The 16,834-nt window shown below is 37.2% G+C and overlaps 1 protein-coding gene across 1 annotated transcript in view; it reads left to right on the top strand.

Annotated features, from left to right (window-relative positions):
- Positions 1 to 16,834, top strand: part of LOC107558206 (neurexin-1a-like) — a 157,154-nt gene that overhangs the window by 119,319 nt on the left and 21,001 nt on the right. Inside the window, 2 exon segments of the mRNA XM_016241830.1 lie at positions 9,791 to 9,962; positions 12,272 to 12,361. Coding sequence (XP_016097316.1) covers positions 9,791 to 9,962; positions 12,272 to 12,361 — 262 coding nt within the window.

Here is a 16,834-nt window from a genome sequence, read left to right as displayed (position 1 = left end):
CAGTGAAAGAATGCACTCTAAATGCGCACAGCACAAAGTTAGTCTAGCCAGACTACATCACGTCGCGTATGCGTGCACTTTGTAACTTAGGTGTGTTTTGTATTGTATTTGCGCTAAACCTGCGCAGATTTGGCTTGCATGAACTTCCCCAAGAAATTAATGATTGAACATAACTTACGAAAAGTAACCGGCCAAACTGGCTAGTGATTTGACAGCATTACCCACCACAGCTGATTTTTACCCGCATTTGGCCGGTTAAATGCATGTTAATTTCAAACCCTGAATACGACACATCAAACACAACATCACATGCACACAGCAGCACACATCAAGGACACTGAACACATACAGCAACACACATGACTGTCCTTACACCGCAAGAAAAATTAAACGGGTTTATTTATACAAAACAGAAAGAAAAGAAGCAACATTCCTGCTGCTTACCACATTTACATTTTACATTTGTTTATTAATTTAATTGAATGCTTTTATTCAAAGCAACTTACAACGTGGAATGCAACAAAAGATTCATCTTAAGGAGGCAATAACACTACAAAGATCTAACAATATAAAGAGTTTCAAACAACATTGCTTTGAATAGTACAGGCTAGAACAGAGAGGGCTTTAAGAAATCGTGAAAGAATAAACGTTTTTTTTTTTTAAGTGGTCACAGAAGAGATGAGTTTTCAGCTATTTCTTAAATATTGTCAAGGATTCATCTGCCCAGCTAGGAAGATTATTTCACCATCGAGGAACAGTGAATTATTCTGGAAAGTGATTTTATTCTGCTCTGTGATTGTACCACAAGGCACTGCTTACTCACTAACTGCAGGCTTCTGAAGGGAATGCAGACTCATGAGAGAGAGATTGAAAGCATCAAGCATAGGTGTCTTGAACTTGATGCAAACTGTAACTGGTAAACAGTATAGATAAAAAGGGGTGTGATGTAGGCTCTCTTGGGCTAGTCGTGCTTCTGTGATCTGGATGATTTGTAAAGGTTTGATTGCACATGACAGAAATCCAGCCAGAAAAGCATTGCAACAGTCCAGCCTAGAAATGACAACGACAGCATGTACTTTTAAAAAGAGCTTGATCTTACTAATGTTATGGGGTGCAAACCTTCATGGCCATGCTGTCTTTGTAATGTGGTCTTTAAAGCTCAGTTGGTTATTTGGATTTCTGTCTGATCTGCTTGGGACTATTTTAGGTGATCCTAGCTGGATGGTGAAATTGTGCTGTACAGTTGAAGTGGCTTTGAAAGTTCTGTCTTTGCTAGATTGAGTTGTAGGTCATGTTCTTTCATTTCTGATGAGATGTCCACCAGGCAGCTACCATTGGATCATCTGGTTGTAATGAAAAGTAAAGCTCTGTGTCATCAGCATAGCAATGGTAAAAGAAACCTTGTACCTGTATAATGGGTACCCAGCAATGTAGTGTATATGGAGAAGAGGAGGGGTCCAAGAACTGATCCCTGAGGAACCCCCATGACCAACTGATGTGCTTTGAATACTTCCCCTCCCCAGGCAAACCTGAAAGACTTACCTGTGAGGTACAGATCTAGTGATGCCCAGTGATGAAAGAATGGATAGAATAATCTGATGGATCTAATAGAATGACAACAGATGATTTAAAATCAGCTCTCATAATCCGCAGATCTTCAGTGACCAACAACAAGGTGGTCTGTCAGTTGAGTGGTCAATTTTAAATCCTGATTGCTTACCATCCAGCAGGATGTTCTGTAAAAGGAATGGTGATACCTATTTGAAAACAGTTTATTCAGGTGTTTTCACTATAAATTGGAGGAAAGAGACATGTCTTTACCTTTCTAGAAGTGAAGTGTTTAGTGTAGGTTTTTTAAGCAGTGGGGTTAACCGAGCCTGCTTGAATGCAGTGGTTGATGGTGTATGTGAGTGCTGGTAGAAGAGTAGGAGAAGTGGCTTTTAATAGAAGCAAGGGAATGGTGTCTAGGACAGAGGATGGTAAGGAGAGGAGAAGTTTAGATACTTCTGCCTCTGTGAGGAGAGAGGAGGAGAAAACGTATTTGCTGTGGATGTGAGTGGCCTGAATTCCGGAATTTGTAAAGCTGAAAAGTGGCTGCTGATGTTTGTAGTTTTCTCTGTTAAAAGAATATTGCAAAGTCATCAGCTGTTAAAAAGGAGATGGGAGGCAGCAGAGGGGGCCAAAGAAGAGAATGTCTTGAAGAGTTACACAGCATCTGAAGCATGTGTTTTTTGAAGCGCTGTTGATCCTGTTTGGAATATTTGATGTTTTGGCAGTGTGGACCTTGACAGAAAAACAGCAGAGCAGAGACTGATACATACTTATTTCAGCTGGATCTTTTGATTTGCACCATTTTCTCCATGCGGCCCTGAGTTTTGTCCGGTGTTTACAGAGAACATGGGATAACCAGGGTTTGGAGGGAGTAGCATGTGCTGGCCTGGAGGAGAGAAGATAGATATTGTCTAGAGAGGATTTTGAAGTGGAGTCTCTGTGGCCAATAATGAGAACTGGGTGATGGCGGGAAGAGAGGATGACATAACAGAAGAAAAGTAGGAAGAGGACGGGAGTGTATGATTCTTCTGAATGAAATTTGCAGAGGGGTTGATGGCACACAAGAATGGAGGTGTAAAATAAACATAATACAAATTATAAAAAATGTGAAGAGGATCAAACAAAACATTGTCTTGTACAATTATGCAAGTAGATGAGGTCTAGCTGGTTGCCTGATTTGTGAGTACCTGTGGTGGTGAGGCATTATAGATCCAATGAGGCTAGGAGAAAAAGGAAATCTTTAGCATTAAGGCTGGGATACACCAAGCCAACAGTCGACAACATCAGGCCATCGGCAAGCATTCGTCTAGCTAGTTTTTTTATTTTTGTGTGTGTGTGTGTGTGTGTTCCACACGATGGCTCTCGTTGGGCTCACATCTGAGACAGTTTGTCCGATTCAGCATATTGAATTGCCAATACTAAGAGCTTAGTGAGTAGCAAAGGCCTGAATAAAGTCTGCTTTGTTTACAGCTGACTAGCAATTCCAGAGACCCATAGAAAGGGAGGGAGGTGCAAACCGGACGCAGGTTAGTAAGATTGCAGTGTCAGATGTTGCAGTTTTGCAGAAAAACAACAGGAATGTGTTGAAAGCACATCTTGAATGTGGACCAAAAGAGAGTAGAAAAGAAAGCATGAAGATGAAAACATAAGAAGATATTTACCAGCAGCATCCTGTTAAGTGTTTGCTAAATAGAGTTGGGAATCAAAACCAATTCTTATTCTGTGTTCATTATATTTTTTCATGATATTTAGTAAAGAGACATGAGCTTGCATTCTCAATGGAATGCAATGAGAGAGAAAGACTGAAAACCACAATGTAATCCAAAGACAATAAATACATATGCAGTTTTTGTTCGAAACGGTTTTGCTACAGGACCCCAATTTTACACTGTACAAGTGGTGACTTCACACACACACACACACACACACACATATATATATATATATATATATATATATATAAAACATTAGTAACATTAAAACATACATATATAGCTAAAACAGCAAATTTACTCACGAAGGGGTATTTATTTCAAAGTGTTATTCTGTGAGTGTCTTTCAAAGGTCCCATCCAGCTGTCCGATAGGCAAGAGAGTTGTGTCATCTGCCTGAGCTTTGCTGTTGCAGGGGCCACTCTTAACAAGACAGGCTCTCATTGTGAATGCATATGTCTCAGGATGCAGTGCTCTTGAGAAGTACTCGATTTAAATGTGAAAACCCAACAGCGGAGCAGATCAGGAGGTTATAGTGATGAGCTCCCACCGTCTCAGGTCCTGCATGCTTCTCACTCTTCCAATGCTGCAGTTTCAAGTATGTTCTTCACATGAGTGGACCTCCATCCCTCCACTAGAGACCATGATTTGGCCATGTTCAGTGGTTCAGATGAAGGGAATGATGCTATGTTTTTGGCGGCCTCCCAATGGTAATATTTGTGCAGTGTTGGAGAGGAGTCCGCACCTGGACAGGTGCAAGGAAAGCATGACACGTCATTTGTTTGGAGCTCCTTGCAGTGTGTTTTGCACTCAAAACATTTCAGTCAGATGAACAGAACCACCATTTGCTTGTTTGTACAGTGCAACTCAGAGGTAGAATATGTAAATCATCAGGGCTCAATACAGTTAGCGAGTTTGCTTCTATTGTGGGCCATTGTCTAAGTAATGGTTTAGATTACCTAAAATGGCTTTATTTTTATAACCTGTGTTTGGTGCAGTTTTTGCTACCATACCATTCACTGCCACTATCTGGTGAGCTTATGCAACTCTGAATGGTTCAGACAAATGTCACTGCCACAAAAGCGTGTTTAGGTAACTGTATTGAGGTGGCTTATCCTTATCAACAACTCTGCTCTGCTAGGCTGGGTCAATTCTGCACTGATAATTCACCGTGATGTTATACTGTCCCCATAGCATCAGCTTTTTACTCTATGTCAAGTGAACCAGTATATAAAGCGAGCATCTCCGGTTACTCAAGTAACCTCAATTCCTTGAGATGAGGGGCCGAGACATGCTGGCCGTGTTACTCTGCTTGAACATAGCGAGTATTGCTCTTTTTGACTCAGTTGAAGGATTCTAGGGAGATGCCATTTATGTTCTTCTATACATACAGTAGACCATGAATTCCGAAGCTGCACACTCAAATGCCGCTGGCTGGTGAATTTCACTGCCATGATTCAATTGAGCTGTAGTAAATCTCAGACAAAGGTTTTTTCCCATAGCATCAGCTACTGACATAATGTCAGTTGTCTCACCTCAGGGAACCAATTCATTTATGAACTGGTAATTTATGAAATTTTCAATCAAAGGATGAATTTGTACAAAGTTTGAAAGTGACTCTTTTCCATGCATTATAATGAATGGGGACCATTGCTCTCAAACTTCAAAACGGATGAAAAAACACCATATCAGCTGTCAAGAGATTCAATTTTTGAGTGAACTATTCCCTAAAGAATTTTTATTGAAATTTAAATGGAATAAGAACCAAAATTGTTCAATTCTTTACTATTCCCATACAGGGGAATTACAGGGTGTTTGTCCCAGTGGAGGGACAGGTATGGGTTTGTATACCCATGTGGCTCTTCCAGAGGTGGGTGAGATGTCAGGTGTGATGCTATTCTGGAGCAAATCAGTCAGCTATGAGGATATCGTCCTTTAGGGCATTTGTGAGGCAGTGTGTTTCAGTGGAAGGAGTAAAACAAGAATGGAAAGAAAAATGGTGCTCAAAGAGAAAAACAGACCTGAGTAAACAAAGTGGGGGATTTCAGATAAAGACCAATAGATTTTTGATTGTTCAGGAAATGAGATCTCAGGTCAGTAGTTTGCAGGTGTTATGCTGTGAGGACAGCTTGAGCCACAGGAGTCCTGACCCTTCAATCCAGAATGGCGTATACCTGTATTGCAGTATGGAACAAAGCTGAACACCATTATACAGAGCAAACAAAATGCCGCAATTTGTTAAATTTGAAACACCACAGTTTGCTTAATTCAAGTCAGTCTACACAATTTGTGCCAATGAAAAACAATAACTTGGTTACAGATTCCAGTGCAGGAGCGTATTTGTTTAATAGGTTCAGTATATTCATGAAATCTATGTTAAAGGCTATTTGCTTTCTTGAATGACAGTGAACACCCCTACTCATCCTTCCGAAGCACCGAAGAGCTTGTTTCCCCAGTCTGGATTATGACAGGGTGAATGGCTTTTGCTTTCTGCCTTGTAACTGAATACAAAAAAGAGTTCTGTTTGTAGTAACTTAAATTTCCAGTTTGAAGCTGCTCAGAATTTTGTGCTCATCTCTGATGGATAATTCATCTGAAAGCTCCTTCATGGGCTCTTTGCTCTGTGTTGTCTTTCGTGCCTATCAGCCATCATTGTTTTTCCAGAGCATGTTGTGCATATGTTTATTCTTGTCATGGCTCTACTGGGAAATCTGTCGCACGCAATTCCCAGCACACCAATTAAAACACCTGCCCATTGACATGAACTTACACAGATCACATTACACACCCAGATGAAACCTGCTGCCGTGCATGCCACAGACATGCACATATACCCAAACTCCCAACACAGCGCCGCGACTCTGGCACGCGATTCTGCCCGCTTCAACTCCCTCGTGACAGTCCGTTTACTCTGGCCTGACAAGACACAGGGATTATGTCATCATACATGTAGTTATTATCAGGCATGTGCGTGTGATGCAGTTTTGGGGGATGAGTGTGCTTTTAACTGTGTTAGAGCATCTCCTTCCTCTCATCACTGTCACTGTTGTTTCTATAGTAACAGTGCAGGTCTGTTCTCAAAATTACTTTTAGATGATGTATCAGTGGTTTACACCTGTATGGTTTACACTCTCTATCCTAATGGATAAACCTGTATCAGATGAGTATTACAAAGTATTACTCATTTACCATACACTCACATGCATCTTTGAAATAATACACTATAGGCACTTTGGGACCTATATGCTTAACGACCATTATATCTGTTTTTAGAAAAGCGTTTTATTCCAGATTAAGTTTAAGGTTATCAATAATTCAAATAAACACACACTTTCTGTCAAGAGAAAGCCAGCTTAATGTTTTCTCCATACTAGTTAAATTTGCCCTCAGTTATCATTTCACTATGAAGTGTTTACATGTTAATTTTTAATATCTCAAATGTCTGGGCATGACATGTTAAATGAAAATGCATAGATAATTGCATGCTTTGAAACACTGGCTATTTGATGTGTTTTGCACAAGATGGGCTTTTAGATGATGTATCAGTGGTTTACACCTGTATGGTTTACACTCTCTATCCTAATGGATAAACCTGTATCAGATGAGCTCACTGAATCAAAGTATTACTCATTTACCATACACTCACATGCATCTTTGAAATAATACACTATAGGCACTTTGGGACCTATATGCTTAACGACCATTATATCTGTTTTTAGAAAAGCGTTTTATTCCAGATTAAGTTTAAGGTTATCAATAATTCAAATAAACACACACTTTCTGTCAAGAGAAAGCCAGCTTAATGTTTTCTCCATACTAGTTAAATTTGCCCTCAGTTATCATTTCACTATGAAGTGTTTACATGTTAATTTTTAATATCTCAAATGTCTGGGCATGACATGTTAAATGAAAATGCATAGATAATTGCATGCTTTGAAACACTGGCTATTTGATGTGTTTTGCACAAGATGGCACAACATCGGACTGATCTTTGAGAAAGCAGATTGCTCCATATCACTCACAAACTCAGTTTCCGAGGAAAGAGGCAATGAACGTAATTAAAATGCAATGTGGTTATTTTGTCATGATATGATAGATTTTGTCAGTATGTTGTTATGATACTTGAAATTTTGCCTCGGTTGCATCCCATTTCTCTGAATCATCTTTGAGATGTTTTAAGGTCTAATAGCTGAAAATACATATCATAGCAAGAATCAAGCTATGAGGTCAAAGGCACAGGTATGTGTCGAGATTTGAGGAAGGCTAAAAAAAACTGCTCCGTTAAAGGTTTCCAAGAGCACTGTGGGATCCATAATTCTTAATGAAAGAATTTTGGGACAAGCAGAACTCATCCTAGAGCTGGTCTCCCGGCCAAACTGAGCAATCAGGGGAGAAAGAACAGAGACCAAGAACCTGATGGTGACACTGGTTGAAATATTGGTGCTTTTAAATGAAATTTCAGTCACAGTTTAAAGTGTTTGTACATATTCAGGATGTGCAGAACTACCAATTTTCATAACAGGCCAGTCGGTGGATTATCTGAAGGACTGGAAGCATTGCACTTCAGCAGGGTCACTTAATTATATTGATCACATAGGCTGAATGAATATAACATGTTATTTTTAGAGAAAGAAATAAAGGCTTCCAGACGGAGTGGCACTAAACTGCTTATGAGCATCCTGAAAGCAGAACTACGTGAATCAGTGTAACCAAAGGTGCTTTAGGTTGATCCTTACTCCTCATTCAAATGTGCAGAACTGTTCAAGTGGACTGTGCATGTCATTCACCAATATTGTTATTACTGTCATCCATTCTGATTATAAATTTGAGTAAAAAATGGGCCTTCTCAATATCTATACTACCGGTTAAAAGTTTGGAATAATTACGATTTTTAATGTTTTGGAAGAAGTCTCTTTTGCTCCCCAAGACTGCATTTATTTGATCAAAAATACAAAACAGACAATAATATTGTAACATTTTATTACAGTTTAAAATAACTATGTTATGTTTGAACATATTTACAAATTTACACATTCACATGATCCTTCAGAAATCATTCTAATATGCTTATTTAGTGCTCAGGTATCATCATTTATTACTAGTGCTCTGTTAAAGGGATAGTTCACCCAGAAATTAAAAATTGCTGTTCATTTCCTCACCCTCAGGCCATCCAAGATGTAAGTGACTTTTTTTCTTCAGTAGAAGAGTAAGGAAGATTTTTAGCTGAAACCGTGCTTCTTGGTGATTTATCAAATGCAAGTCCGCAGCTTCCTGTGTTTGAGAATAAAAATAAGCATAACAAGAAACACAAATTTAATCTCTGTGGTTCCTGATGATATATTGAGGTCTTATGAAGCTAAGCGATCGGTCTGCGCAACAAACTATTTACAGCATTATTACCTGTACTAGTTTGTTTACGTAATCACGCAATGACATCATGTATATGCAGTTATATTATTAAAGCACCCGGTGATGATGTGAAACGTGGATGTTTTGCATGTCTAAAGCAATTAAAGTGAAAAAACTCATCCTTATCAGCTCACCTTTTTACAAAAACAAAGAGAAACCATAAAAACATTAATTTGGCCCCTTCATTCAAATGTTTGGTTCACGCATGCGCATTTCACCGGCTTATCGGTCTTCTGTCAGAGTTTCCTCAGTTCAGTGACTGTTGGAGGAACTGGAGCGCTGAATGAGTTCATTCATCATGGGGTCAGATATGCCACTATTTTGGCTCATTTCCAGTCGGAGTGACCGTCGGGCTCTGAAAGTGAGTTTTGATTGAGTAACTTGTAGATGAGTTATAAAATACAATTCTGAGGGGGAAAAAAAATTCTTACAATTGCGAGTTTATATCTTGCACAACTCTCACTTTTTTTCTCAAAATTGTGAGTTTAAATCTCACAATTCTGACCTTTTCTACTGCAATTCTGATTTTATTTCTCAGAATTTTGAGTTTACATCTTGCAATTCTGATCTCTAAACTCATAACTTGTGATTGTGAAATTCAGAATGTTCAGAATTTATGTTTTTCCAGTGGCGGAAACGGGGTTCCATAGTCTAAAACTGTGACTAAGATGAAGATCAGACCACATTTTAAGAACAATCAATGTAATTAACTGTATAAGTTGTTAATATGATATGATTATAATAATTTCATGTTGTATATTGAATGTTAATTTGGTCACACTTTAGTCCGGACTGATTCTCATGATTAACTAACTATTAACTACGACTTTTGTCTCAATAAAGGGATCTATAATGTATCAATAAATTAAAGGATCTAAAATGTGGTCATGCAGAATAAGGCATTAATATGTGGTTTATAAGTACTAATATACAGCCTATATGCTAGTAATATGCATGCTATTAAGCAACTGGTTAACAGTGAGAATTGGTCCTTAAATTAAAGTGTTACCATTAATTTCAACCAAATATTCCAGACTTCTTCATTATTAGTTATGTAAAAGAGGGCATCAATTTAACCTCAAGTGTCAACCTTTTTGTGTCTCTTTGTTTTTCTCCAGGTAAAGGGCTACATTGCAGCTATATTTAATGTGGGCACAGATGACATCAACATCGAGGAGAAAGCAAAGTTTGTAAATGATGGAAAGTACCATACAGTGAAGTTCACAAGAAGTGGTGGCAATGCCACGCTGCAGGTGGATGATCTACCTGTTATTGAGCGCTACCCCACAGGTGAGAACATCACTTACCACCTCAACAACACCTGCCTGAGCTGAGAAGGTTACTGGATGATTGTTTAGTTGACATGACTTTGTCTGTGAATGCTGCAAGTTTGTGTTTGCATTGAATTCTTCTACTATGAACATAAAAAGTATGCTTATTTCACCTGTTAGTTAACTGGGTGTAGCACTTACAGTTTTGTAATACAATTCAATTTTGTTCATAATTTAATGGAAAGATGGACCAAAGACTCAGGTATACTTCATTTTAAATGTTCCGCTCCGCCTCACACACAGCATGCAAGCCTTTTAAGGTGCTTTCACACCTGGCTCGTTGTTTTCGGAACCTGGCACGTTTCCACCCTTAGCTCGGTTCGTTTGAGCATATGTGAACACGGCAATCATGCCCGGATCTGCGCCAAAACAATCGATTGAAAAAGAACTCTGGAGCGGTTCGGTTGTAGAGAGAAAGCGATCCGATGGAGTAAGTCCAATGGTATGATCGGATACTCTGCTGCCATAAGACCCAATGGTCTGGACACAGACCTAGATGCTTTGAACCATTTCAAGCAAGATTACCCAAAATAATCACATACTGGAGGCAATTGTACCTGCTTTGTGCATGAGTTCAGATTCACCACCAGAAATATGGTTTGTTGCCTCAGCAACAGAACACCTTTCTAAAGATTTAGCCACAAACCTATGTAGCTGATCAAGAACCAATTACCAGCTTTTCCAACTTGGGTACAATCAGCCACCTATCGACGCCCTGAAGTCTCAGTTGGGTTTTGTTGGTAAACTTTCCTGAACAAAACCCTGAAGTAACTGAACAGCAGAGAACAACCATTCCATAGTTCAATGGTTCCCAACCGCATTACTAGAGTACCCCCAACACTGTTCATTTTGCAAGTCTCCTTCATCTGATACACCTGTTTCAGGTCTTGGAGTCTCTACTAATGAGCTGATGAGTTGAATCTGGTGTGTTTGATTAAGGAGACATGCAAAATGTGCAGTGCTAGGAACCCTCCAGGAACATGGTTGGGAATCACTGCCATAGGGAACATGAGGGGGACAACGTGCACAATGGGGAAACCTCTTGTTGCAAACACAGCATCATGGTTGTGCGAGTGAGGACGCGACTCCTGTGCTCCTAAGGTGTTGTTGCTTGGCAGACACAGAATGAGAGGGATGCAATGCCTCAGAGAGCAGTGTTATCGGCAGAAACCAATTAATTGGAGTGATTCTATGGGCTTCAGACAATTGTCATAACTGGGAATGTTTCCATAGCGTCAGCTACTGACACAGCATTGAGTGAACCTACGAAAGTAAACTGTTATTCTTGATGGTATCTGATATTTTATAGTGTCACGATTTTGGCATTAGTAGCATAATGTGATAAAATAATAACAGAAATATGCTTATCTGTTAAGATTTATGTCAGAAAAAGTAAATAAACATTAAAAATATATTAAAAAGATGAACTTAGAAGTAAAAAAAAAGAAAAAAGATGGAAACAAAACATAAACAACATTCACAAGTCTATTTTTACATGTTGGCAATTTATCTGTAGGTTATATAATATATCAAGTGTACAAAGAATGAATGTGTGTGTACAATAGTTGTTTACCATTTAAACAATAAAGAGGGACCATAAAATTGCATTATTTATTTAGGACTGCCCTGATTTAGTTATTTCACATACCATATATCTACATAAGCTGTATACTGCAAGACAAAAATAATAATAATTTACACACATTATCTTGTTCAGTTTACATCCTCTTGGTTTCTGATACAGCGATCAGTGACTGTTTACATGTTTTGTGAAAGTCCCTGCTGTATCCGAAGTAGGAACGATGCCTACTGCTCTTAAGGACAATTTTCCAGCCTCTCCTCATTCTTTGGATTTTCAACACTGTCTGCATATTTGAGTTCTTCCAACAGTTAACGTATGATGTTGAGATCCAGGTTTTCACATTTATGTTTGAGGGACTATTTGATCATAATTGATGATCAAGAAGGCAATACACTATATTAAGAATCAAGGTAATGTTAACTTTTGCAAACAGGATGATTAGTGTAATTTGTATTACATACGATCTTAAATCTCTTATGTTTGTATAAATTCTGCATGGATTTTTTAAAACAAAAATAAAATTCACTAAACTGGAAATATACACAGTATATAAACTGAAATTGAAAGTAAAATACATCTAATGTAAGGTTTAAAATATTTTCAATTGAACACCTCGAATAATAAGATTTAAAGTTACCCATTGATTTTGGATTGTAACCAATGAAATGTCTCTTTAAACTTTAAAGGAAACATTGATAGTGAACGGCTGGCGATCACTAGACAGCGAATTCCATATCGACTCGGTCGAGTAGTTGACGATTGGCTACTCGACAAAGGTAAAATCACTGATAAAACTTAAAGAATAATGTTTAAGTAGTTTTTTTTTTTAAATCTAAAATAAAGCAATAATTTAAACATTTAGTTAAATGATTTTAAATAGATAAATGTAGCTTGTAATAATTGTAATAACCTATTTAGTAATGTACTGATCTGTATGAACTAATTTATGTCATAAATTTTGGTTAAAGGGACTGTAGAAGTTTGAAGCTTGTTAAAAACATTTTTTAAAAATGTAATTTAAACTTTTAAATCATAAAATCACCAAAGTAAAATGATAATTTTGTTAATATAATGAATTGACAGACTGTAGCATGTGTACATGTGTACTTTTTTGTCATATGAATAAAAAGCCATAGTAACTAGATCATATGTAATAATCATAATAATAATAGTCATAATCAGCAATATAATAATTGATTTTATATATATATATATATATATATATATATATATATATATATATACACACAGTTATGTAGAGCAACAATTCTTTTTTTCAGATCCTCAGAGAGTTCTTTGCCATGAGTTGCCATGTTGACACATGGACATTAATGGCTGTGTGTTGAGTTATTTTGAGGGAACAGCAAATTTACACTGTTATACAAGCTGTACACTCACTACTTTACATTGTAGCAAAGTGTCATTTCTTCAGTGTTGTCACATGAAAAGATATAATAAAATATTTACAAAAATGTGAGGGGTGTACTCACTTCTGTGAGATACTGTATATATATATATATATAAAAAATTTTTTTTTAAATATGTATTGAATTATGAGTCCCTTTAAGAAAAATTTACATGTAGCTAAAAAAATGTCAAAACATCCACTGGGAAAAAATACTTTGAAGTGCATGTATAATCATTTGATCTTTTAAATGAAATGTGCAACTGTTTTTTTTTCTTGTTGATTTTAACTGAATTATTTTTCAGTGTTTGCTTTGTTTCATGACCACCCTGTTTACCTTTGCATCCATTCCAACTCCTCTTGCTAAAAGGCAGACATAGTTGTTATTGTTAATTTATAGTTCATACTGTGTTCATTATTCTTCACACCTACACAACATTAATATCAGATGAATCATTTAAGTGCATAAAGTCAAGCTGCCTTCAGATTGACTGTTAGCTGTAAACATCTGCCATGGATATGATTTTAACTCCATGACAACAGAGGCCAATAAAAAAATCTATTCTCCCTCTTTTACTTTAGATTCAGTAATGCTTAGCTTTACAAAATTTCACTAGTATTTAAAGGGGTGGTTCACTGTTTTTTTTTTCTAGGCTTGATTGTGAGGCCAATAAAAAAATCTCTTCTCCCTCTTTTACTTTAGATTCAGTAATGCTTAGCTTTACAAAATTTCACTAGTATTTAAAGGGGTGGTTCACTGTTTTTTTTTCTAGGCTTGATTGTGTTTATGGTGTGCAGTCTAAAATGTGTTAATGCTTTGTTTTTTTAAAAATTCATTATTTTTCACATAATTTACCTTTAATCCACACCGCTCTGTCCCTTCTCTGAGAAAAGTGCTGATCATTTCCAGATTTTAATGGTAGGCCTGTGTTTTTTGTTTGTTGTCTTATACTTTTAGATACGCTGTTATTTGTAAATGCTAATGCTTATGTTAGCTTTTATTATTATTACACTTTTCACTGATAAAAAGTCTTAATCTAATGCTCTGTATACTCATTTAATAGCATTTGTCTGATAAGCTCAGTTTCCCATTTCATTGATTTATTGTATGTTTATCATTCTGTGTGCAGTTAATCTGGAATTCAGCCTCTCTTTCCCTTGTCATCTGTTTTCCAGGCTACTGATGACTTGTTGGTGGCATCTGCTGAGTGCCCCAGCGACGATGAGGACATAGACCCGTGCGAGCCAAGCTCAGGTGGGTTAGGTTAGTAGGTTAGTCATCTCTTTATCACTACTTTTCTTTCTGACTGTGTCAGTCTCTCATTGTTTGTCCTCACTTTCACCTCAACAGTTGTGTCTGTAGAATGTGCAGATGCAGGTTTATGGAAGAAAACCTCCAAAGTACTTCTGCAGCAGTGTGTCTGTATCTGGTATTTTAAATATTAAAATGTACTTCTGTTTAGTGTTGTTTGGGTTGCTGCTTTCCCACACAATTGGCCCCATATCAGGGGGCCACATCAGGAATTTAAAGGAAGGTTAACGGAGTTTGCAATTGTAGATTAATTGCACATGCTTGTGTGTAGAAAAAAAACAACAGTGAATATGGAGACAAAATAATATGTAAACTATTAATAATGGTCTTGACTGAGATGAAGATAAAAGATAATAGTCACTAGTTAAGATTTTAGGTCTATTTTTTATAAATGGAAAATCAACAGTTTTTGCCATCCTGGACATGAGGTGAGATTATCTATAGTCAGTGCAATGCACTGTTACTGCCACCATTCTCTCATGAGACCAAAACATTAGAGTCATTTTATCTTGCGTTAGAGATTTTATTTTCAGTGTTGGAAGCAGCCTAGTAAAATGTGTGTGACACTAAGGCTCCATTCACACTTTAGGCAAATGTGGCCCAAATTATTATTTTTTGGCTCATATGTGACTAAGATATATATATATATATATATATACACATACAGGTTCGGCGCACAAAGTGAGCGCACTGATTTATTATTTTTTTTTTTTCTGAAAGTAATTTTCAGATGCAACGGGGGAAAAAAATGGGATAAACAAACATGAAACTTGTAAATAAAATAATCTGACATATAGCCTATGTACAATTTAATAACATATAGCCTAGTTTGATATATGAATTGGGTGTTCGTCAAAGATTGCATGCGGTCGGAGATTCCCGTGTTTACAGCTCCGTAAAATAACCTACTGGAAGCTCTGTAGTTTTGCTGTTCATTCTGTGTGCAGTTAATCTGGAATTCAGCCTCTCTTTCCCTTGTCATCTGTTTTCCAGGCTACTGATGACTTGTTGGTGGCATCTGCTGAGTGCCCCAGCGACGATGAGGACATAGACCCGTGCGAGCCAAGCTCAGGTGGGTTAGGTTAGTAGGTTAGTCATCTCTTTATCACTACTTTTCTTTCTGACTGTGTCAGTCTCTCATTGTTTGTCCTCACTTTCACCTCAACAGTTGTGTCTGTAGAATGTGCAGATGCAGGTTTATGGAAGAAAACCTCCAAAGTACTTCTGCAGCAGTGTGTCTGTATCTGGTATTTTAAATATTAAAATGTACTTCTGTTTAGTGTTGTTTGGGTTGCTGCTTTCCCACACAATTGGCCCCATATCAGGGGGCCACATCAGGAATTTAAAGGAAGGTTAACGGAGTTTGCAATTGTAGATTAATTGCACATGCTTGTGTGTAGAAAAAAAACAACAGTGAATATGGAGACAAAATAATATGTAAACTATTAATAATGGTCTTGACTGAGATGAAGATAAAAGATAATAGTCACTAGTTAAGATTTTAGGTCTATTTTTTATAAATGGAAAATCAACAGTTTTTGCCATCCTGGACATGAGGTGAGATTATCTATAGTCAGTGCAATGCACTGTTACTGCCACCATTCTCTCATGAGACCAAAACATTAGAGTCATTTTATCTTGCGTTAGAGATTTTATTTTCAGTGTTGGAAGCAGCCTAGTAAAATGTGTGTGACACTAAGGCTGCATTCACACTTTAGGCAAATGTGGCCCAAATTATTATTTTTTGGCTCATATGTGACTAAGATATATATATATACACATACAGGTTCGGCGCACAAAGTGAGCGCACTGATTTTTTTTTTTTTTTTTCTGAAAGTAATTTTCAGATGCAACGGGGGAAAAAAATGGGATAAACAAACATGAAACTTGTAAATAAAATAATCTGACATATAGCCTATGTACAATTTAATAACATATAGCCTAGTTTGATATATGAATTGGGTGTTCGTCAAAGATTGCATGCGGTCGGAGATTCCCGTGTTTACAGCTCCGTAAAATAACCTACTGGAAGCTCTGTAGTTTTGCTGTATAGACCTATAGATAAAAATATTAAAATTACAAAGACGCAATAACATTTTAAGTTACTTCAATTTCTGAAAAAAGAATGTAGGCCTAGTAATTGATGTTATAAATACACACGCCTGGTTTTTGTTTTAATTATCCATCGTAGGCTACATTAAAAAAAAACAAAAAAACATTTGCAATCAAGACTGAAAAAAGCCAGAAGTGAATGTAAACCAGATTTGGCCCAGACTCTGTTGCTATCTGTGAAGCCAAGCATAAGAATAGCCTACTAATGAAAATTTGTTAACCCACAGTAACACATTTTAACAGATTAATCGCATATTTTCGTTTGCTGCATGCTTTTAAACACACAATTTTAAGGAAATTTAAAAAAAAGATACGTCTCGTATAAGTTGCATTTTCATAAATAATAACGGCAGGCCTAATAATGTTATAATGTACCTGTCACGGCAGAGAAGAGTCAGGATCCAAGTGCGAGGGCAAAGG

Source organism: Sinocyclocheilus grahami, unplaced genomic scaffold (assembly GCF_001515645.1).
Source record: "Sinocyclocheilus grahami isolate Dianchi unplaced genomic scaffold, SAMN03320097.WGS_v1.1 scaffold636.1, whole genome shotgun sequence".
Classification (NCBI taxonomy): Eukaryota; Metazoa; Chordata; class Actinopteri; order Cypriniformes; family Cyprinidae; genus Sinocyclocheilus; species Sinocyclocheilus grahami.
This window is presented reverse-complemented; position numbering and strand designations above follow the sequence as displayed.